Raw genomic sequence first — 25041 nt, 5'->3', positions numbered from 1 at the left:
GCCCCGCCCCTTTTAGATTTAAAATAACAAAAAATAAAAAATTCATAAAAACCAAAACCTAGAAGAACCGCTTTTCTATTGAAAGCTCTCTTTTCGATTTCTTCTAGCCAAAAATCCTAAATCTGCGTTTTTCCTCCTCCAGAAAAGTTAGCAAACACAACCCCACCCAACCACCACAACCCCGGCCCTGCAGAGGAGCAATTCCTATATCAGGACTCACTTCAACAAACCTTAAAATCTTTCTTATCCTACCTGTTGCAATTATGGATTAGGTAATGGTGTATTTATGTAAAAAAACGTTATCAATTGGAATATTATTTTATTTCTCTTAGAGTTTCGGAGGTATGTCCTTACAACGTTAATGATCAGAGAGTACTGAACAACTTGCTTCCTAAATTTAATACATTTTGGATTTTATTATCCATTCTATACATAAACCTTTTACTTCCAAAATCGTATTAAAAATACTATAAAAGTACAATATCTTAAAAGAGAAGGATTTTTGGATTCAATATTCCCACACTACCAAATTCTATCCAACGAATCTCTCTCTAGTTTTTTGTTCACTGTTCAAGTACAACATACAAAACATACATACGCTCTACTATCAGTCCAAATTTAACTAACACAATAAAACATTTTCTTCAAAAGATTTTAAATTTTTTTGTCACTAAGATATGATAAATATATTTTTTTCTATCAATTTTTATAAAAGTACTCATTTTTATGATTAATATAGTAAATATTATTATTATTTTTAGAATGACAGATTTGGAATCGCTGCTCGATTTTATTCAGAGCGCTACCAATGAATTAAGTTGGTTGAATGAAAAAGAAGAAATAGAAGTTACCAGAGACTGGAGTGACACCAAGCTGGATGTTAGAGGCGTTGAAAAATACTTTGAGGTAAGAAAATTCTCTCCAGTAATATGTTCTCTAAAAATATTCGAAACTATTTATTTTTTTTCTTAATATTAAGTTACCGTTTGCAGTAAAATGATTTATTTTGTGTTTTTTTTGATTTTTCTTTCAAGCAGCTCAACTTTGGAGCTGGAGATGAGGTGACAAAAAATTTTTAAATCGTCCTTTTTAAGATACACACTGTTTTATTTGTTGATTTTAATTGTTTTTTCTTTAATTCAGAGCTTAATGAGCGATTTAGAAAAACGAGAAATCCAATTTAATTCCGTCCTTGAGAGAGGTGAAAGTCTAGTTCTACAAAATCATCCAGCAACCAAGGCAATTGAAGCTCACATGGCTGCAATGAATGCCCAATGGGCGTGGTTGCTGCAACTTACTCATTGTTTAGAAACACATTTGTTAAACACTAGAAATTATCAAGCTTTCTTTAACGATATTCAAGTTGCCGAAGAATGGCTAAAAGAGTAAGCACACTATGATATTGATTCAAATACATTCTAAATGCATTTTACTTGATTATAGGAAAGATGAAATCATGAATACAGAATTTAGTCAGGGTGAATTCAGCCTTGACGTTGGAGAAAAACTTCTACAGGGTATGCAAAACCTTAGAGACGAATTGAACAATTTCGGCGACCAAGTGCAAGCTTTAACTGCCAGAGCTCAAGAAATAGTGCCTTTAAAACAACGTCGACAACCAGTTACTAGACCCATTACAGTTACTGCAGTTTGCAATTACAAACAAAACAACGTAAGTATATTATCTTTACTAAACGATAGTTAAATACAGTTAAACTAGCATAATTATGATGTCTTACTTTTTGAGCGCACCATATCAATCTATTTATCAATCTATTTTTTTAATTTTCAGTTCGTTATTGAGAATAATAAAGAATGTACCCTCACTGACAATTCAGGTCGAACAAAATGGAGGGTACACAACTCAAAAGGTATAGAAAGTCAAGTACCGGGTGTATGTTTTGTACTTCCACCACCAGACAAAGACGCTTTAGATGCAGCAGATCGTTTACGACGTCAATATGACCGTTCTTTATCTTTATGGCAGAAAAAACAACTCAGGTACAATCTAATAACATTGTTGATACTAAATTGAAGAAGTATCCTTCAACATTTTAATTTTTAAAATTTCAGAATGAGGCAAAATATGATATTTGCTACAATCAAAGTTGTGAAAGGATGGGATTTGCCGCAATTTATTGCTATTGGTGCTGAACAAAGAAATGCCATTAGGAAAGCACTAAATGAAGATGCAGATAAATTGATGGCTGAAGGTGACCCATCAGATCCTCAACTAAGAAGGTTAAGAAGAGAAATGGATGAAGTTAATAGACTGTTTGATGAATTTGAAAAACGGGCTAGAGCAGAGGGTATATTTTTTTTATTTATTATTGATATTATATATTCAATAAATTTTAATTTACATCCAACTGGTATTGAGCAAATTTTTATCTATTCATCTAGTGGTTTTAGTGTTATTAGTTTACAATTTATTATTATTATTATTGTTATTAACAAAACCAAAAAAACTCATGCTTTCTCTAATGTTATAAAAATACCAGTTTTCTACAATTGTGGAATTAATATATTCCATTAATAAATATTATTCATACATAATCTTAACTACTACAATTAATTTTTTTCCAGAGGAAAGTAAGAATCAAGCTAGACTCTTCAACAACCAAATATCAAATCTTCAATTAGCCCTAGATGAAGCGGAACGTATAATAAACCAACGTGTACTATCGCCTCTTCCAAGAGATATTGACACTCTTCAGCATCTAGTCTTAGAACACAAAGAATTCGAATCTAGACTGCAAAATATGGAACCAGAAGTTGAACAAGTGAAAGATACGTTCAGATCAATCACACTCAAAACTCCACAACATAAGAAAGATTTAGAAAAAGTTTTAGATAAATGGAAATATATATGGAACACTAGTAATATTTACATCGAAAGATTGAAATGCATAGAAATTGTTCTGAATGGCATGTATGATGCCACACAAGTTATATCTGAATTCGAGAAGAAATTAGCGTTGTTTGACGAGCTTCCCAAGACCAAAAAAGGACTTGAAGATGTTCATGATGATTTACTCAAATTAGGTATTTATTTTTTATACACTTTTCTATTAATGTAAATTTCATTCAGTACTCATTCAATCCTAGACATGAACCTTATCCTTGTTAGTCCAAAGGCTAGCAGCACCTGTTTCATAAAGTTTTTGATGAATGTTGAAATTTTTATATTGGATTGAAAGATAGATCTACCTGTGTTTACCTGAACCATGTACTGCGCATAATTATAAGGTGTACAAAAATTAAAACAAAAAAGTGTTTGTATTAAATAAATCCACCCCAAAGTTGATTTTCTTTGAATATGATTTGGAGTGTTTGATTAAAAAACGTTGGCCTAAACTAATTGTATTTTTAGAATTATCCAAACTTTCAATTTCTACTTGTCTTCTGAATCAAATACTTTTTTGAGATTTAATTTTTTTACACCTTTTAATAATGCGCAGTACCTGGTGTCTCAGAATGGGTCAGGCAAACACAGGTAGATCTACCTTTCAATACAAGATAAATGCAATTTAAAAATTTCAATATGCATCAAACATGTATTACTAGCTCTCCGACTATGTGCATCTAGGTGTTTTTATATCTTGCAATTCTTTCGTATTCTTCTATTTATTATATTTTGACAATTTTCCTGTATCTTCCTTTACTACTTGAGATTATGTTCTCGACTCCTGTTTCTTCTAGTCTATAAGTTATTTCGCACCTGGTCCCTAGAATGAACTGTTTATCCTTTAATTGGAAGTTTTTTTTTCATATGTGGTCACTATTAACATGTAATTTCTTCAGTTAGTGTTCAAATAAATTGATTCTCGTATTGTATTTGTGTTAATGAGAACTATAATTGCTCTAAGGACTTTGAGCTTCCAACTATTTCATTTTCCTTGACATTAAGGGAACTTATTCTCACTAGCATTGACATTAGAAAATGTGTTGTCTATTTGATGGGTTATATCATTTTTATTTTTAATTACACAAAAATATGAAGTGTTGTGCTATTCGATACCCTTTGACAACTTAATGCTTACATATACTGCAACTTATCAAGTTTTTAAATATTGAAAACACAAATATTTTTTGCAGAATCTGCTGTCGGACAACAACAAATAGTTATGGATCAACTTAACGACGACTTTGACAATACCAGACGATTGACTGAAAAATCTAGACCAAACCAACGTGGTCCTCATTCAGATGTAGAACGTTTAGATAAAGAAATACAAAAATTAAACAGTAGATGGAGCAATGTTTGTTTACAGTTAGCCGACAAGTTAAGAGGTTGCAAACAAGCTTATGATTTACTCAAAAACTACGGAGAAGCTAAAGAAATTGAAGACCATTGGCTAAACGAACAGTATGGTAAATTAGAGATGCTACAACCGATCAAGGAAAGGGCTAAAGAACATTTGGATGCTACTAGGGTAAGATTCATTTTCTTATATTTTTAGTATAATTGAGAAGTTACATGAAAATTTGGATAAAAAATGGTTTTTTTGATTCTAATTTGCTCAAAAATTCGTTTCCTGGGCTTCATTTGGTCAAAAATTCGTTTCCACAGCTTAAATGAGTCAAAAACTTGTTCTTTCTTTAATTAATGTTGTCATGAATTGGTTTTCACAAGTTTACATTAAGCAAAAATGGACTTTTATTTATCAAAAAATGTTGTTCTGAGTGTAGTTTCTTGAGTAAAATGTTATTTGCATTGAAAAAAATAAATTTTATAATGAGAAAGTTTGATTAGATCTAATTTTGTGATAAACAATGGATTGTAGTATTCAATTTGTATTTATTACCGACAGATCCACCACTAAAATGGAAAAGTCTAAAAGGGAGTAGAGTTTAAATGTTGAAAACGAGTTGGAGATATTACAAGATAAATTTCTTCAATTTCTTATTTTTTAGACTTTCTGATATGTTTATGCTTCTAAATGTTCTTGATTTTAGGTCTCTTCTTGTTTGAAATTATTTCTTTTATAATTTTTTAAGAAACTAATTTTAAATCAGAAGGGACCTACAATCAAGAGCATTTAGGAACATGAATATTACAAGACATTTTATTTAGCATAGTTATCATTTATTTTATTTTCCCAACATCATGAATACATCTCTTGAGAGATCCTAAGCTAAGTTTTCTTTTTCACAAATAAAATCATTTAAGTTGTCGATTTGTGAATCTTTTAATGTAAAAAATTTATTTATATATTGTTTCTCATATGAATGTGAAGGAAAAAAATGTAATTAAGAAGCTAAAAAGATCAACTTTTACAAGATATTTTACTTAGCATAGTTATCATTTATTTTATTTTCCAAACATCATGAATACCTCTCTCAGATAAAATCATTAAGTTGTCAATTTTTGAATTATTTAATGTAAAAAAATTATTTTTTCCTTTGTTTATATTCTTTGACAAAATTTCTCATAAAAATGTAATTAAGAAGTTGAAAAAATTAACTTTCTTTCATTGATTAATTTTAATTGTTTCGTTCATTTTGTTTTAGAATCTTCTCAACAGTGTTGTGGAAAGAGCACCTAAAATTGAACAAGTCAATGTAAATGGAGGGCGTTTCATTAGAGAGGGCAAGGTAAACATAAACAAAATTATTTCACTTACATACTATTTTAAGTTAAAATTATCTAGTTTTCATATGTATGATTGGTTTGTGTGAATGTGCAGATATATTTTGTAAATATCTCTATTTTTAGGAAGTTTTTTATAATTTTTACAAGTTACAAAGTTTCTTTCAGTGAATTTTTTTGGTGGTAAATAAGGTTACTAAAAGTCGTTAAACATACTAAAATAAAAGGAAGTATTCAGTATTTTTAGGTGATGGGTGTAGTATCTTTAATATATCAGTAAATAGAATCCAAAAATAATGGATTACCTGCATTTGCAAGGTAATATTAATTATTAATTTATGATTGTTCAATGTTATGCTTTTAATAAAAAATTCTGTTGCCAACTTCAATTCACTCATATTGTTGCTAGCCAAAAATGTTAAAAGGTGATGTTTTGAAGTTGATTTTTTAATATCAAAAAGTGTAAATTCCATAAATGTTACTTAGTAGAATATTCTTTGTACTATTCTAGTCCATTTTCGAACTCTACATATCTTTTATTAACAAAAAAAAATAATTCTATATGTAATCAGATTATCATAGATTAATTTATGTACCAATAATTTTCATCTGTTTTGAATCTATTTAACCATATCGTTCCTTTTCACTTGAATATGTGACGTGAATAGTCTTATTTGTTTTGAAATTCGAACCTGATGTGCTGAAATTGGTTTTTTTGCATATTATTGCCCTTTAAATGATGATTGGTATCATTATTGAATCTAACAAATGATATTGAACTACACCAATCTTTTTTTCCTGTTAAATAATCATTTGAAAAAAATTACTCAATTGTTATTTTCTAAATCAATTATTAAAGAAATAAGTATCAATTTATTGATTCAACACAGGGTAGTAGAATAATGTTTTCTTATTTGTTATTAAAAAATCAACATTAAAAAGTAATTTTTGGAATACTATAATTTAAGTTGAAGATTGGGGATTGGCAAGGAGATATTTTTGTCAACTCAGTGCTAATTATTCCATATCTACGGCTTTATAAAATTTTCTATGTACGTCTAGCTTTAATTGTATATGAAAAATATAGATTCACAGATATTTGAGCTTTGTCACTAATAAATATAAATAATTTTGTGATTAACATATACGATATATAACTTATCTGAAGTATTTGGAAAGTATAATGTTCCTTTAGGTTTAGTTTGAAATATAGAATTCTCCACCTTAAGGAAACTGAAATTTTTCGATTCATTCTGAAGTATAATCGTATTATTGATAGAAGTTTAGCAATAAAATATTATATAATTCATTTGAAGCCATGGTTAGAGAAAATTTAGATATTAAAAAAAATGCAAAATTATCAGATTACATTTTTTAAAGTTATTTTTATTTATTTATTAACTTCAAAAATGTTTATAATAATGTGCATATTTTTGTTTTAGTCTTCAATTATAAACTGTTTAATTATTTAAATTTTCCACTGATCAATAATCATTATCTTCATTGTTTTTAATAATTATTTTTATTTTTTTCAACCATATCAACCGATAATACTTGTTTAATACTCTTGTACTATTCAAATTATTTAGATATTTCTGTATTATCTTAATCTTTGAGAGAGATACTTTTCTTCTATACTTTCTATTATTCTTATCAATTTTCTCATTATTCCTATAAAACAGTCAAAAATTATTGTCAGTTCTCTTATACAGATTGAAAGTTCTTCAAATTTCAAATCAATTTATTTATATAAAAGGGTTTCTTCATCTTCACTTTTCATTCCCTATCGTATAATTAAGTTCAAATTCAATTTATTTAATGAAAACGAGAAATTTATATGAAAATTTATGTGCTAAATTTCTTTTCAAAAGTACAGTAGTTCAATTTAAAGTGCCTCAAAATAATATACAATAGAAGATAATTCGTGTTAGCTCTTACTATTAAAAAGTTAAACTTGAACTATCCAAAAATCAATTCTATTATTAGACCTTTGTTATCAATAAAAATTTGATTGAAAACTATCTGAGTAAGTTGAGTCTACCATGTCATTGGGACAAATACAGTAAAAATTTTCATGGTATATTATTTTGTAGTGCCATACAAGGTAGTTCAGAATATATGTGAAGAAAACCTGAATATTATTTTCATATTTTCCTGTGAAATATTAGAACAAGAGCCCACCGCAAAAAACCTATTCCATAAGTGGACAGGCTAAAATATATTTTTTCTTTCACTATTACGTGTGACCTCTAAGAAAATCAGTGCTTCGCATCAAGCAGTTATTTACATCTAAAAATTTTTCAAAATGCAGATTTTCGAAACGAACTGTACCAATTGACTAACACCATGATATTAGAGGCAATCTCTTCTACATATCCTTTAGAAAAAATATGTTTTCAAGTGCCTCGGTAAATCTTGTGTTAACGATTTGGCTCGAATTGTTTAATTATTTTTTTCCTGTATACAAACTGTACCTACACGTTAATATCTTCAAACTTAGGCCGAATTGTTCTTTGAACATTAATATATAAAAAAAAATAATTGCCAGGTCTATGTATTTAATGCCTGGTAGGTTGCTTTACATCCACTTATCTCCCATACCGTTTCATATAAAACCTATTACATCCATAACTTAATAATGACTTTGTTATTTAATTTTATTTATTTCTATATTACTGATTTGAACTAAAATATAAATGCAACGACAGGGTATGCTGCAATTTTTGGGATCTCTTGTTGCACATTGTCATTGACTTGCCCATGCTTTGTCTATGAAACTGAGGAAGATTTTATATTTAAAAAAGATAGATAGAGATACTGTTTGGGACTGATGCGAGCGTCTAACGTATCTGTTATAAGGCAAGCCCTGCAATCATTGAGGACATTGTTTTTGTGAAGCTGGATGAAGTTGAAAATGATGTCATTATTGATGATATCGATAATCGTAATTATGATGATAACGACGATAATGATGTTGGAAATCATGATAATATTGATAAAAATGATAATGTAAATAATGATGTGGATCATCATCATCATTATTGTCATAGCGATAACAATAAATAAATGTATGGATTGTAAAGAATATATAGTGTTCTCTTTCTATTGTTATTGTAATGTAATCATGATTTGAAAAATGCATTTTCTGCATTTTGAAAAATTTTGCTGATGGAAATAACCACTTAACGCGAAGCACTGATTTTCTTAGAGGCCACAGGTAATATTAAAAGAAAAAATATATTTTAGCCGGTCCACTTATGGACTCGGTTCTGTGCGGTGCGCTCTTGGACTACCTATATGTATTTGTATCTTGCTTACAAATAATGTAAAATTGTTAGGTAAAAATACTTATCTGTAAAACCATATTTGCAAAAACAATTTAAAATCGACTTTTCAGTTAATTTGAAGTTTCATATCGTAACATACTGAAACTGAAATATACACTTCTGTAGATTATTCTAATTTGTTAAAACGGCATGTCGATTCATAAATTGTATCTAAATACAATTATTTATTGCAAACTTATCAAATAGAAAATGCAGGAAAATATGTTTCAATATGTAATAAATGATTCTGAAATCCCCTGTATATGTTATATGAGAACATCAATTCATATATTATTTTCATGTGTTCATTAGCTATCAAAACATCATGAACCAAAATTCAACAAATATTGTAAAAAGAGTAAATAAAAAAATTAATAGTATTTATAATACCTAAAACAACAAATTTAATTGCCACAATTTTGCAATGTTTAGACTATAAATTACTGCAATTAAAGGAAAAATGATAACTAATGACTATCACTCAAAAAGACATAATCGTGAAAGGTTAATTAGGATGTTAATTATAATAACAATTATTATTTATATTTTAATTTCAGCTAATATTTTGTACAGTGTATATAAATAACATTATTTCTATCTTTAAGTTTATCTTCGAATCTGAAATATAAATAAATACACTATGAAATAACTCCCAATTTTCATTACTTAATTACTGAACCTAGTTCTTGCAGATCAGCTTTAAATTTATGAGTCTGACAGGTTCAAATGGCTGTTCAAATAATTTTTAGGTCCAAATCTAATTTTTAGTTGCAACCATTATTAATTCTCATTGTTTACAAATTAGCTAGATAATCCAATGACAAAAAAGTGAATATGGAAGCTATTTTAGGTGATGAAGAATTTGTGTTACCATATATCAGAAGTTGGTTTTTTTCGTTCTAAACACTACAAAGCTTTCAATTAGAATACCTCAATACTGTGTTTTTGTTATAGTAGAGTTTCTTTGGGTGCAAATTTTCTCTTTGTATGACCTTTACAACTTTATTTAATCCACCGTATCTATCAGCTCTTTTTCTTGATATGATTACCCCTTTTCATTGGTATAAGAAGTTTTTGGTTTCAATTTTACCAAGCTAGTGCAAATTATGCGTGGATAAGATACTAGAGGACTAGTTTTTCTCATTAAGAATTCACTTCGAACAATTACTATGGATGATTCTCATTGTATTAAACATAAACTGTAGATTAACTTTTAAAAGTTTAGTGTCATCATCGATATTTCATTTCGATCATTTTAGGATATTGGTCAGGAAATCATATTATTTGAGAACCTTAATGACGGTTACTAAATTTTTAAACAGCTTTGAATTGTGATATATCAATCGAAAATTATTCAATTTCGGTTTAGTTTTGACATTCATTAGAAGAATGAGTATGTCAGAAAAATTGTATCTATAGAGGGTAGATAGAAGGAGAACATCTGTGTATATGAAAAACGTTCGTCGAAATGTGTTGATGGTGATGCCAAAATAGTATCAGGGTAAATTTCTTTTAGGTTATATTTAGTACATTATTTTGTATTTTGTAAATGATAGTACATTTTGTAATTCCGCATAATTCAAATCAATTCAGGACTCCCATAAGGGATATTACTCCTTCTCTCTACCCTCAATATTGGAGTAGAATATGAAATGTAAAAATTAGATGTTTATGGAGAACAAAATTTGTATTAAGTTGATTCTCGTAATTTCTAGTAGACTATTCTCAATATCCAGATTAATTCATTCTATTTTAAAATTGAAATATGCCAGGAAACTTGAATATTTTGTATATTATGCTTGGTTTCATCGCAGTTATACACATTCTTCAGTATTCAACTATTTGTTGTAAAATAAGTAGTTTTCAAAGCTTCTTCCACTCTTTTTCAATCTATATACCACCCACAAAGTATATATGCACCTCATTTAATTTGGAAAAGGTTCATGTTTAAATAGACATACATGTGAAATAGAAAAAAAATGATACTACAAATGAACTAAATAGACACTTATTGACGAAAGTTCAGTATTTGATGCAAGCTTATAGAATAATTCGTGAATTTGCATCATATATACTATGAACATGTCGACATTCTTTAGTTCAGTAGTAACATAATTAGTGTATATAATATAAAGATAGTGTCTTACGCAATCTTGAATTAATTTTTTATCGATTACGTCTTTTTTCCACTCCAACACCAACACATATTCAATACAAAAAAAATCATCACTCGCTTTGGAAGATCATTACACATAACTTTTTATTCACCCTATTTATATCACCATAGCACTGACTAGACTAACCTTACCTAACATAACCTCTCTAACCCTAACACCAGATATGGAGCAAGGGGGCACAGAAGTTCCGCGAAGCATTGCTAGAATACCAACCGTCGCTGGACGCCAACGCAGCTATCTGGAACAACAAGCAACCTTCTGGTGCCGACCTGGTGGCCAAAGAGTTGGATGAATTTAACGAGAGATACCAGTATCTGGTGGACTTCTTGTACGACCGGTTGAAACAGATAGCTGAGAAATGCAAAGGAGATATCGTCACTTTGGTAAGTTATTTAATTTTTTCTTACAAATTAAATTATTTGCAAAAAAAAAATAATTTCTATGATAATTATATACGAAAAACCTTTTTAATCAACTCTGGTTTGTTTTTGTGTAATTATTGGAAGTAAAATTTGGCTTTTACATGTAATTTACAAAATTTGTAGATCTATTGAAAAATTTCTTTGATGATTCCATGTTTAAAAATGTAAAAAATCTTGATAACAATCTCATAGTCTACAAAACCTATTAATTTTGGGACGTCCTTCTAAAAATATTAATTTGATACACCATTACTGAAAATGTTTCTTCGATCTCTTTTTTGTAATCAAATTAATGAATTTTTTTAATTATCTCTTATTTATTTATTTTTTATTTTCTGCATTAATAGGTAGTTATAATTAAAATAGATTGAATACAGTAATACCTTGTTTTAAGCAACTTCACTTTACGAGATTTCGTTATAACGCGGTTTTTAAAATTCGCGCTAACTGACTTCGCTTTATAAGCACACAGTGATTGGTTATTTAGCGCGTGTGGCATGGTTGCATTCGACCAGTACAATAACAATTGATTTGACTTTGGTTTGTTCTTGGTAGCTGAACAGGACCTGTACTGTACTGGACCAGTGCAGACCCGTTCATGAGTGTATAGAATTAGTTCGATCGGATACAAAGAATTATATAGTGCAGAGAGTAATGGAGCATTTATTGATTGTAGTATTTGAGGTTATTTTATGTGATTCAGACCTTCTAGTATTAACAATAATGGAAAACGATTTAGTACTTTTTGATATTTTACATTCGTCCAATGACTAAGTTGTAGTGCCACCATTTCCAGATTACACTTATTGCACTGCACTGGCTGAACTGACTCTTGCACCCAGTGCAAACAGTACTGTGAACTCGGTGAACTAGTTCTCTTATACTGTTCCTAAGAACAGCGACACTAGCGGTGGTTCTGCTACAAAGAACGCTTTAGTGTACACTTCCTGAACTAGTTCTGTCAGTGCAGCTACCAAGAACAAACCTATGGTCGCATTAGTCAGTAGTACTTCGTGACTCTGAAGATGTTTACATTTTCTAGTTGTTTCTCGGCGAGTAAACGTAAAATATAGCGGTTTTTTATTAAAATGTCTGATATTTCACCGTAATTACTGAATAAGATTGCTTGTGCACTTGTAGAACAGCTAATCAAAACATAATTAATTAACATAAAAAGAAACTTTAAAGTTTAAGTTTGAAGATAAAAATAAAAATTGAAAAAAAAAATGGAAAACAGAGGAAAGGCTACAGAAGTTGGACGACAGTTTGGCCTTTCAGAGTCTAAGTATGTACGAAAATGAAGCAAATGTTTGCGTCAAGATATCACATGTGCTAAAGCGATTTCTTTATATAGCAACCTTAAACAGCAATAGGGTGAAAGATCTTTTGCTCCATCTTTCGTTGCCAGCAATGGCTGGTTTAAAAATAAGACCATTGAATTTGCATCACATTTGTAAAGCTGGCGAAGCGGCAAGCGCAGATACAGCAGCTGCGACCGAATTGTCTACCCAACTATACAATTATATACTGCGAAAAAAATTTCCTACTCCGCTCGTCTTCAATGTAGATTAAACCGGTCTTTATTGGAAAAAGATGTCATCCCGAACTTTTATTTCCAAAGAAGAAAAGCAGGCAAGTAGTTTTAAAGCACCCAAAGATCGATTAGATCTTCTTTCGGGTGGAAATACCACTAGAAACTTCAAATTGAAACCTTTGATGGTATATAAGTCGGAAACACCTCGCGCTATGCGCGGCACTGATAAAGATAGCTTACCAGTTATTTGGCGATCCAATCGAAAAGCCTTGGTAACGATAGAGGTTTTTCCGACTGGTATACAAACAGCGTTTGTTCAGATGTCCAAGAGTACTGCAATCGTAATGGACTGCCTACAAAAATTTTACTACTTCTTGACAAGGCCTCTGGTCATCTACCAATATTGGTCTCACCGCGAGGTTTGGAAGTAGAGGTGATGTCTTTGCCACCGAATATGCGTGATTGTTGGAAGATATGAATGCGGTACAAAACATTGCTGCAGCTTGGAATGAAGTCAAGCTGAGCTGTATGAACGGAGCTTGGAAAAACCTCTGGCATGATGTGGTAGATGCACCAAGCAGACATTTGCGAGTTCAAGATACTATAAGAAAAGTGGTTGAAGATATCGCCTTTATGATGGAGACGTTTGGCTTTGAAGTAATGCGGTCGAAGAGCTCGAAGAATTCGTAGCAACCGATAGCGCGCCTTTAATCGATAAAGATGAATTTTACTTGTTATTTCATTGACATGTTATACGCGTATTTCGTTTAGCACGAATTTGATCGGAACGCATTCTTCGCGTAAAGCGAGGTATTACTGTATTGTGTTTTTAATTAAAATCAAATGAGTATGTAATGACTAATATCACAGCCAATAAGAAATTTTAAACCACCCACTTACTTGAATAGGATAATATAAACCATCTTCAAGTATTTAAGATGTTAGAAAGGGTTCAACAAAATAGATTTTTAGATGAAATTTAGGCATAGAAACTTATTGTTTTGTAACCATTCAAACATTACTTCCACCTGCATCAGAAAACCTCCTATTTCCAATATAATATACATGTGTTTCCACTCATTATGAAATGTATTTGACAAGTTTTTTTGCCGGGTTACTCTACTAGATACCTCACGGCGTGTTTATTTGATTTCAATAAAATATAACGCCATTTCACCTAACGTCTTGTTTTATTTTTATTTAGAAATTCATATTCATTAATCATTTTCATTAGCTCACTGATCGTGTTACGGGAACAAATGTCAGCGACGAGGTTCACCTTGAGTCTCAATTTTTTTAAGTCAATAATATTTTTATTTATTAATGAATTCATTCGCTGCCAACGGTCACGACATCGACCAGTCGAATTTTTCTATTCAGAACGTATTACCTCATTTAACTAAATATGTGACATAATTTTTAAAAATAAATTTCCCTTGATGTCACAATACATAAAAAGACTGAAAATATATACTAATAATAATTTTTGAACTGTTAAATGTTAAATGAAAATTATTTTGAAACAAATTTAATCGTTAGAAAAAATGTAGTATAACACATCAGTCAATAAGTAGTATGACTAACTAAGAAAAACACATTCCACCACTTGTGAAACTTCTCCATGTCGTGCTTGTAGAAGGATTTGTCTTTTGCTTCAAAACAGGCGTCAGTTTCAAGAATTGCTTCTTCATTTGAGAGAATTTTTTACCGGCGACTATTTCTTTGCAATCAGTGAATAGCCAGTAGTCAATGGGGGCCAGATCTGGACTATACTGTAGTTGAGGAAGCAATTCGAAATTTGATTCGTTCAATTTAACCATCTTGGCCATCGACTTGTGAATCGGTGCGTTGTCTTGGTGAAACAGTGGTTTTCTCTTCGACATATTATGTCGAATGTTGTTTTTCATTGATTTTTACATTAAAACGATCCAACAGGTGTATATAGTATTCGCTTTTGATTGTCTCTCCATTTTGAAGATAGTCTATGAACAATATTCCATGCTCATCCCATAATACGGAAGCCATAACCTTCCCAGCTGACTGTTGTGCCTTTGAACGCTTCAGACGTGGTTCACCGGCTGCATTCTACTCAGATGATGATCGTTTTGATTCCGGAGTGAAGTGATGTATCCATATTTCATCCATTGTCACATATCGATACAAAACTCTGATTTATTACATGTAAACATGTCTAAACACTGATCCGAATCATGAAATCATGTTTTTGACAGTGAATAAACGCTGCACCCACTAACACCCGGTAACTTTTTTCTGACTAATCGAAATATAGTGAAATTTTACACATAGTCTTTGGAAGTTGGTAAAAATTTTACTAACGACGAGAGTTCGTGACGCACAAAAACTGTGAAAATCAGGGATACCTATAATCGATAAAGTTCACCAAATGGTATTTGTCGACCGTTGGATCAAGGTTAGAGAGATCTGCGAGATTGGTGTATCAAAATCCGCGCGTTGAGTGTCGCGTTTGCTCACTTTGTACCAAAAACGTATTCAAAACATTTCCCAGGCCTTATTGACGCAGTTTAACCAAGGTTTTTGCGTTGAATCATAACTGTTGATGAAACCTGGATCTACCACTACACTTCTGAAATTAAAAAAACAGTTAACACTAGATTGTTCGAGAAAGACTGTTTAATCGGGCGAAATGGTGATAGCAACCGTTTTTTGCGATAGTTATCTTCAAAAAGGTAAAACTATAATGTGAGAGTCTTAGACATCATTGCTTGATTAGATAAATGGAGAATTTGGTCAAAAACTTGCGCATTTGAAGAAAAACATTGTGCTTTTCCATTAGAATAACGCACTTTCTTATACTCACACGATGATCGCAATGACGAATTGCAGTTCGAATTGGTTAACCACCTACCATATTCACCAGATCTGGCCTTTAGCAACTTTTTCTTGTTTTATAACCTCAAAGTTTCACTTTTAACAGAGAGATTTTCATCGAACCAGGGCGTTATCGCATATGTAATAATAATAATATTTGAGGAGGAAGACGATATTCTTATTTAGAAGGGGGAAACGTCTAGACTGTCTAGAGTATCGCTGTACAAAATGTATATACTTGAAAGGAAACTATGTGAAAAATTATTTCGAAAAAATGTCTTGTTTCTTTTCAGATATCCTTCGTAAAATCTTACTTTACTAGTTCATTCGAATTTAAATCCCTTTTAGTTGTTAACAGCAATTTTGAAGTGTGCATAATAAATAAATAATAGTATAATAAGTCATTTTTACTAAAAATTAGTGAAATGCTTCATTAACAGATCGTTTTCTTATACACGTTTTTTGATATTTTTAGAATCCCTCAACTTTGCGCGACTTCAAAGCGATATTTATTTTTTTTATATTTTGAAAAATATTTCAAGTATACCTAAATAAATAGCACTTCAAACATTTTATGTGTAGGCTTTATAGTAAAATAGTTCATTGCTGGTCATATGAAAAAATAGCTATTTATTCAGAGTCTAGACCTAAATGATCGAGTGAAATTTCATAATAAATAAATCAGTTTAAACCTTTGTGTAATACATTAGAAATCTATTAGTTTACATCAATACTCGATATATTAGTAAATTTTATGTTTCATTTTATTGATAAATAACATATTTGAAAACCGATAAAATTCTGAGGGAAGGAACTCAGATACATTAGTCCAAAGTAATAACTACTCATTGCTTTCATGTGGCTGTTGAAACTATGATTGATAACCTGAACAGGAGAGGAGTCTCTTGATTAAATTAACTGATTGTTTTGCAATCGAATCATTTTCTTTGGATACTGTGTATGAACATTTCTAAGGAATTGCGGATCTTCATCGCTGCGCTTCAGTAGAGAAAATTTTGCTTGTCAACAAACATTTTAAGTCGTCCACTTCAGAGTAAAGCAGAATAATCTGGTTTTCAATTAAAAAAGCCGCGATTCTTCATTTTGTCTATAGCGTTGTTGCTTATCATACTGTTGGGTCCCCTTCTACTAGATGTTTGATGTAATGTAGATCCTACAAATTGTTCCCCTTAGAAATAAGTGTATAGTGGCTTTCATATTTTTGAAGTTCCTATAAGGGACGACATAAAAAGATACTACCTTTTCAAATTGTATATAGACGCAAATGATTGTTTGATAATATAGGAGATTAATTGTAAAGTTATGGGAATTAATGCAGGTGAAATAAAGTAATACGTTATGTTTGCTGTACCCACCAATTGTCTTATTTCGAATTAAACTGTCTTTTTCCCGACTCAAGCCAGCAGCTTCTGAAATAAAGATTGAAAGAGAAGTCTACCTTTTTCTTTTAATGTGAGAATCGTCTTTATTAAGATTACAAGTACTAATATCAACATGTTGTATTCTAAACAGAAATAAACGAAACTAACAACACAAAAAGCTCGAGATACGATAAAAACAAAAACCAACGTTGTATATTCTGCAGCCTAAATTCCCTGTATGTTCAGCTTCCGGCACGATCTGTAGTAGTCAATTGAGATCTGCAAAGTTACTCTGTTCAGTTGACGTTGAGAAGTCGTATTAAAAATTGTATTCGGATCGGCCCTCAATCTATATAAAATTTGAATTCTGAAATAATTAGAACATGCAAAACCGCCAAAGTATATTATCACTAGTCCTAAAAAGATGTAAAGAATGCTAAACCGAAAATCAAGAGCAAGTAATCAGTTACAACGAAAATAAAAGAGACATAATTAGCAACAGAGATCGAATTATATTTTTTTACAGCTAAAGATAAACAAGAAACGTTAAAAACTTGTTAAAAAACAAAGCATATTCATATAGCTTATGATCTAATTTAACAGTTTATTTTAAATAGACCAAATTCTTCATATTTTTCATATAATTGCATTGGTATTAATTTTCGTTAGGTACTACAGTGATTTTTCAATAAAAATGGTACTTTATTGTAAAATTATAAACTCTCTCTAGTTCTACGTACTACTTTTGTTCAATTCATCCAAATCTTCATTAGGATTTGAAAAAAGAGAACCACAAATATTCCACGGGACGTTACAGTTTCAGCAAAATATTCCCTTATTTTTTCCTTATTTTTGCTCACGTAAAAAAATAATGATTAAAACTCGAATATTTTTACTCTACAATTCTCTTTCTGTAACCATACTATTCAAATTTATAGAAAATAAGAAACATAGCATAGAAAACTTTTAATATAATAACCGTAGCAAAAGTATTGACAATTTCTGAATAGTGTCTTTCGTCAACCCACTTTCATATAACTTGAACCATAAAAAACTTCATCGTAAATTACAAACAAAAAATACTGTTTTTGTTATTACAATTATATTCAAATACTATGATTCACTTCAGAAACCGTCACATATAACGTCAGAAAATCTACTATTATTATTTGGCAAAGATTTACATTACTATAGCTTATGTCACCTCTAAACAGTTATGACAAATTCCGTCTAGTCGTATAGAAACTTTCTTACAATAATTTTTCATAATTCATAAATTATGTCTGCCAGTCTTTAACCACTTTCTACGCGTAGGTAGTTTGGTCCTAGAATACCATTAAAAAAAGCTTAAAAATCATTTTTAAATATAGTTTTCGACATTGTACTCACGTGTGACATACGAGTTGTGACCAAAAAATACTTTAAATGAATTTTTATACTACTCAAACCCTTATGTAATTTAAATAACTCAATTCACAAATCTGTGAAAAAAAATGTATTAAACAAAAAAAAGTTGGTTTCAATAATCTGATTAGCGTAATCGACGAATATCAAACTATTAAGAGACCAGTATCAGCGTACAAACTGCGTTAAATACTAAATATTATCTTATACAATAGTAACTATAACTAATTATAAAATCTGTAGATAAGGGTATTTATAGTCGTTTACAGTGATATTAATATAAGATAAAAATAAATAATGATGATACGTCAATGAGTTTTGAGTGTATAGTCATAAATAAGGGACGCTTTGAATCACTTAACTATATTATTAACAGATCTTAAGAAATGAGGTTTGTTTTCATAAAGAGTGGTGAGATAATTTGAATCTGAATCCTTTATGTTGAACTAAAGAAGCTTACGAAATGTTCAAATCCGTATAGTAATAATTTGTGTGATACGAGTGGTATAGGCGATTTAAAGTGCAAATGAGTCATTTAAGGACAAGAAACGGTACAGACGTCCTTTAACCTCAAAAAGATGAAAATAAAAGCGGACAAATATCATCGAACAGACAATTAACTATTTGAATGCATACATAATGAAGAACTTAATATCTTGTATGGTTAAGAAAGAAACCTGACAAATAAGAAAACAATTTTCTTCTGTTTAGCTTTTTCGCGTATTTTCGCTATCTAAAACTGTCTACATTCCTCTTACTTATCAGGTTTAGGACTACCTACACAATTTCTCTTTCTCTTTCTTAGAATAAGCAAATGCTACAAAAAAGGAAACGTTTTGACATCATTCCTGACATTGAGGAGACAACTGCTGAGCAGAAACGTTCTCGGTCATTGGGAAGTGCCATGGCAGTACAATAAAGAAGGTTAATATATTCTGGAATAAGAGGAGTGGCACTTAAAGAATTATTCTCCTTGCGTGAACTGGCAGAGCTGTTATGATTGGGTGTCAGCAAATTAATTAATGCGAAAAATGAATAAAGAATTATGATAAAATATTTGACAAAATCAAGCTATGAGTAGAGGTGTATGAATTCTTCGTGGGTATGAACTGGCCATGTGGTTGTAAATCGATGGCGGGAGGTCTGGTGCACCGAGCAAAGTACATACAACAGAAAATGTTGAGCGTTTACGAAAGTTTGTACCACCGGAGCTTAGAAACGAGTAGTTTCTTCACCACGACAACATCCCAGCACATTCGTTGGTAAGAGCTCAACAGTTTTTGGCCATTACAACATTACAACACTCCCAAATCTTCCTTACAGCCCAGATCCCGCGGGCTAGAGGCTATTGTTTAAAATGAAAGGGACAATGAAATGTAATCGGTATGTGTTGCTTGGTCCTTCACGATTTTGAAGACGTTGACCACGGCTGACGTGACGTCCAGGTTTACTGCAAGAAGTAGGAGGAGCGGTGGAGCGAGTGTGTGACACTCCAGGGATATAACTGCGGAAGGATGGCTGCTTAAAACGTACCACTTTCTGTAAATTCGTTTATAATCAAATTTTCGTTATTATTATAATATATTTTGGAAAGTCTAAAATAACTTATATTTTATAGACTTCCCTTGAAATTTTATTCTAGTTACGTTAGTGATTTAGAAAGCGACATAAAGAAACCTATTCAGTTCAATAAAGTGTCGTAGGAAGTTTGCAAACCTTGAACAATATTCTAATCCTTCCATTTATGGTTATTTGTATGGGCGTATGTAACGTTAGCAACATATATTTCAGATATACTTTGTAGATTAGAGTGTTTACTAATTTTTTTGTTACTTCTGATAAATAAAACAAGTACTGAGTAAAATTTATTCGAAACACTAATATTAACGTCAATATTAAGATAAGAAATTTAGATAGTTCTTTTTAAACATTTTCAGAAGAAAGAACCATTTAATTTATTTGAAATATCAACAACAAAAGATATTTATAGACAATGCTCTCGTGAAACGTGTCAGCCGAAATTCTTCAGGAATATTTTGTTCAAATACAGTAAATAAGCCAGGGTGTACTTTAAAGAATTCAATGGATTCTAACGATCGATACAAAATTTCAAATGCGGGATACCAAAGCATCTTCAACTACTATAACGGAATGTAGTCGAGCATTATCGTATAAAAAGAGAAAAGTTGATCAAATAGGAGCATGTATTGTTGGTAATCACTTATAATGTATGAATCTGCATGGCCATTAAAATAAATACCTCCTTAATAGTAGCTGTACGATCTCTGTACGGATTAACTTCTTGCAATGCTCTTTGAACACTCGAGGAAAAATCCATCCATATCTCGACTCATCTGTGAACTTATCCTACACACCAATTCACAGTTTCATTGTATTAAGCGAATTGAGCACACCATCTTTAGAGTATTGCTCGCATATTTGGAGCTCGACTCCCAAGCATACCCTGAGGATGCTCGACTCAATACAGAAAAGGGGAATTCGGTTATAGGGGATCCATAGTTGACCAGAAACTTGAACAGCTTAGAGTATAGAAGACAGGTCGCTGGTCTGACTCTGTTTTACCCATATTACAACGGCAGTTTAATATAAGCCCACCTAGAGCAGTATTTACAAGATCTATTCGACAGGCAGACGTGGGTCATGAACACCGATCTCACCTGCGGACGCCCAGATCTTCAATTTATCGGGATTCCTTTCTTTGCAGAAGTGGAAACCTGTAGGTCAGCTACCAAGGTACGTCTTTCTCAAACAGTATAACCTACATTGTTTGGCTACACAAAATTTTGTAGTTTCATTTGCAAATGGGATGGTAGGGACAAAAAAAAAATCACTATACAAAGAAAGTGTAGCCCAAGCGTAAATTACCCACTTCAGGTCATAAAAATGATCCGTTAAAGAACCATAATGGCTGTGTCTAAAGATGGCAGTGGATTTGTTTATCTCAAATTTCCAAATACAGCTTGGAAACAATTAAAGAGTGAACATAAGTTTATTCATAAATGTGGCAACTTATAAACTATGAGACAAACTGAATGATCCGGAAAAATATCATGGAAATGTTTTGTAAACGTTGTCCAAAAATTTGTAGTAAATTGTAAATCGTAAAATTACGAAGACTTGCTAAATTAATTTATAATGCCATAAAATTTGGAGTGTAATATAACTTATAATGCCATATAATTTGGGGTGTAATATGTCTTTAAGGAAATGTCCTGTTGCAGCCTCTCGCCTTATTCATTATTCACAATACGCAAATTTGCCACAAAGAAATTCAGATTAAGAGTACAGCGTATGTATTAATGGAGAAAAGCTATTAAGGGATACAAAGTCAGATAACACTAGCCGATTATTGTCGGAGATTTAAAGAAAACTTTATGGTTAATGGCGAACATGTTTACGCGGCTTTAGCACAACGCCGACTGACGCCTGAATGTCAACAATGACGGAGTGTGTAGTGCAAGAGCTTCGCAGTCTTCTACAGCGCATCCCTGCTTTCTTCTGTCCGCGAAGCGTCTGCACGGAGCGATTGGAGGTTGCATCTGTTATTTTCAGATACAGGATTATGTTATTAGAGCTGATTTCTTCAGTAGATCCCATAAAATTAATTTTCTTCTATCACATCATTCTTGAAAAAATATATACACTGATACCAGATACATGTGATCTAAAATTAAAATTTTTTTATAGATATAATGAATACGCTTATTTCATAATTTTATTTAGCGGATTACATTATCTCTAGTTATTTGTTTGTATTGTGATAATTATTGATTATGATTCTTTATCTTGATAATTAAGTTGAAAAAGTGAAATGTATAGTTAATCTAGATTACGTTTATTCACATATATGATGGACAATCTAGTTATAAATAATTAGAAATTTAATGAGTTACAATATGAAACCTTGCATTCTAGGACAACTAAATCGTTACGTAGTTTGTTTTCGATTTTATGTATATATTACAGGTAGATGAATGTATTTCATATAATTTGTAACCGTTTCGAAATTACAGATCCCTGAGGATGATAACCAGTATAATTACAATCATATAATATTGAGAAGAAAACGCAAATTTTTTTAAAATTCTTATCGAATGGTTTCTTCTTCATAATTTGCAAAATATACACAATATATAACGTCCTAATTATTGTGGTATTTCCAGTGTTGTTAAATCTTTCGTTTTTCTGAAAATGTGATAAACTTTGTTATTTCAAATTGATCTAACAGTATATATGTTTGTTATTTTGAAATGATTATTATATATTCTGAGAACCAATAAAATCTTTTCGGGAAAATGATTTCATCTATGTTCAAAGTTATCACCATTTACATCAATGCCATTTGTAACTGAACCTTCATCCTCCATCTTGACACGGTGAACTCATACTCAAAATCAATACTGAAAAGCAGAGGTAGGCTACCAAAGCCAGTTTAGATTATAGAGGCTTAGAGGCCAAAAGAAAGCACCTTGAGTGTGCGGGGTTAAAAATATTTCACCCTTATAACCAGAAATATAACCCGATACCCCCACCAACTCTACTCCCGGACGGAACCGGAACTATAACCAGGTATTGGAAAAACCTGCCTGAGATAGTTATGTTATTACTTTTAACAAGTGAAGATTTAAATTTTGGTGAATGTTTGCCACCTTCGCCATATTTCAAAATTTTTGTCGCTCAAAAATATTCAAATGATACCGATTTATTCAAAATTTTATCTTTTATATACGAGGTCTGGTTATTAAATAACGAGACTGCGCGCCTAGAGGGCGCCCTACAGGGGTGGGGTAAAAAACGAGTAGTGCGTTGCGTATCTAGATATCTTCTCTATGCACGTCCCAAAACACGTTTCCGTAACTATTATAGTATTTGTACAGTAGCACTTTGAAACGAAAGTGTTTTTTCTCGTGCCGAAAATCATGTGTGACGAAAAACAGGAGCAATCTCAAATTTCTCATTAAATTGAAAAAAACTGGTATAAATTGTTGAAAAGGCCTATGGGGACAATTGTCTATCTTGTAAGCGTGTTTTTGAGTGGTGTAAGCGCTTCAGTGAGGGCCGAGAGAGCACTGAAGATAACCAGCTCTCTGGTCGTCCTGTGATTGTTTCCACTCCGGAAACAGTGACCAAAATCAAACAAATTGTGCGTGAGCATCCGGATGATCGTCGAGGCTGTAGACGCCGATAAAGAAACGGCTAGAAAAATGTTACACATGACAAAAGTCTGTGCGAAGTTGGTGCCAAAAAATCTGACCTGACCAAAAGCTCTTGCGTCAACGGGTCTGCACAGATTCCCTTGAGAGGTTAGAAAAAGATCTGCTTTGAAAAGGACCCGATCTGAGTCGATAGAAGCGGTAAAGCAAAAAAAGGCAGAGCTCCTAAAGGCACTCACCAAAGAATCCTTTTTCGTAACCACTGTCGTTATTTAATAGCCAAACCTCGTATTCCTTCTAGTATATATTAAAGAGAATATTGATATTCACATTAATATGAATAGAGATAACAAAGCCAACATCCTTTTAAAATATATAATCAGAAGTCGTAGATAATGTAAACCAGGAAGTTTAACAAAAGTATATAAAAGATACCAAGTGAAAAAATAATTACTTTGTGTCATTTTTTTTTGTTACAATACTAGAAAAAATTTGAAAGAAATGCTGGGATTTTGCTTCTTATCAGTTTTTGTTCGGTGCAGAAAAGAAGAATTAACACCAACACGAATCCAAAACAGAATTAAGGCTGCTTACGGTGACTTGTGACTCACGTGCGGGGAGTCCTGTTATGATGACTACTCCATAAATCTGTAAATTAGTGGAAGAAATTGTTCTAAATGACCGCGCCTATAAACAAAAGAAATTGCAGCACAGATCGGCATTTCTAAAATAAGTATTCTAAAGGTTTAAGCATTTAAATATGACAAATATTAATTCAAGAGCTTAGCCGCGAGGACCCATAAGGTGTTATCCGATCAATTGTAAACGGTGGTGAAACTTGCGTCTTTTACTATGATTCGACATCCAAAAGAATAGCATCGAAATTGAGAGCCCGTGCTAAAGAAAGCAAAAGTTACGAAAAACACCAAAAAAGCTAAGGCTACAATATTTTAGGACTTTGAGGTTATTTTTGTGTTTGATTTTAAGAAATCAAATATAACCGTGAACACATATTACTCCGACTTATTAATGCACTTGCGTCATACAATTATCGAAAAAAGACGCGTTAACTTTTTACTTTGTAGTATTTTATTCCAATTTTTATTATTAAGATTCGGATCAACCATCAAAATGAAAGATATAGTTGACTTCTAGTTATGTTACCAATTTTTAATTAAA

At 31.4% G+C, this 25041-nt stretch overlaps 1 protein-coding gene across 47 annotated transcripts in view; it reads left to right on the top strand.

Moving 5' to 3' along the window:
* The window catches only part of LOC130446725 (microtubule-actin cross-linking factor 1), a 300505-nt gene that overhangs the window by 187473 nt on the left and 87991 nt on the right, over positions 1 to 25041 (top strand). For 43 of the 47 annotated variants that reach the window (XR_008910192.1, XM_056783376.1, XM_056783344.1 and 40 more), the window contains 9 exons: positions 762 to 906; positions 1144 to 1385; positions 1444 to 1672; positions 1793 to 2001; positions 2074 to 2309; positions 2587 to 3045; positions 4099 to 4436; positions 5515 to 5598; positions 11258 to 11479. Coding sequence is in view for 46 of the 47 variants with exons in the window: in XM_056783376.1 (XP_056639354.1) it covers positions 762 to 906; positions 1144 to 1385; positions 1444 to 1672; positions 1793 to 2001; positions 2074 to 2309; positions 2587 to 3045; positions 4099 to 4436; positions 5515 to 5598; positions 11258 to 11479 (2164 nt within the window). In the remaining variant the exon portion in view is untranslated. The remainder of the gene's footprint in view (positions 1 to 761; positions 907 to 1143; positions 1386 to 1443; positions 1673 to 1792; positions 2002 to 2073; positions 2310 to 2586; positions 3046 to 4098; positions 4437 to 5514; positions 5599 to 11257; positions 11480 to 25041) is intronic. The other 4 variants (XM_056783503.1, XM_056783477.1, XM_056783495.1 and 1 more) reach the window with 1 other exon arrangement.

This window comes from Diorhabda sublineata, chromosome 1 (genome assembly GCF_026230105.1).
Source record: "Diorhabda sublineata isolate icDioSubl1.1 chromosome 1, icDioSubl1.1, whole genome shotgun sequence".
In the NCBI taxonomy this organism is placed as follows: domain Eukaryota; kingdom Metazoa; phylum Arthropoda; class Insecta; order Coleoptera; family Chrysomelidae; genus Diorhabda; species Diorhabda sublineata.
This window is presented reverse-complemented; position numbering and strand designations above follow the sequence as displayed.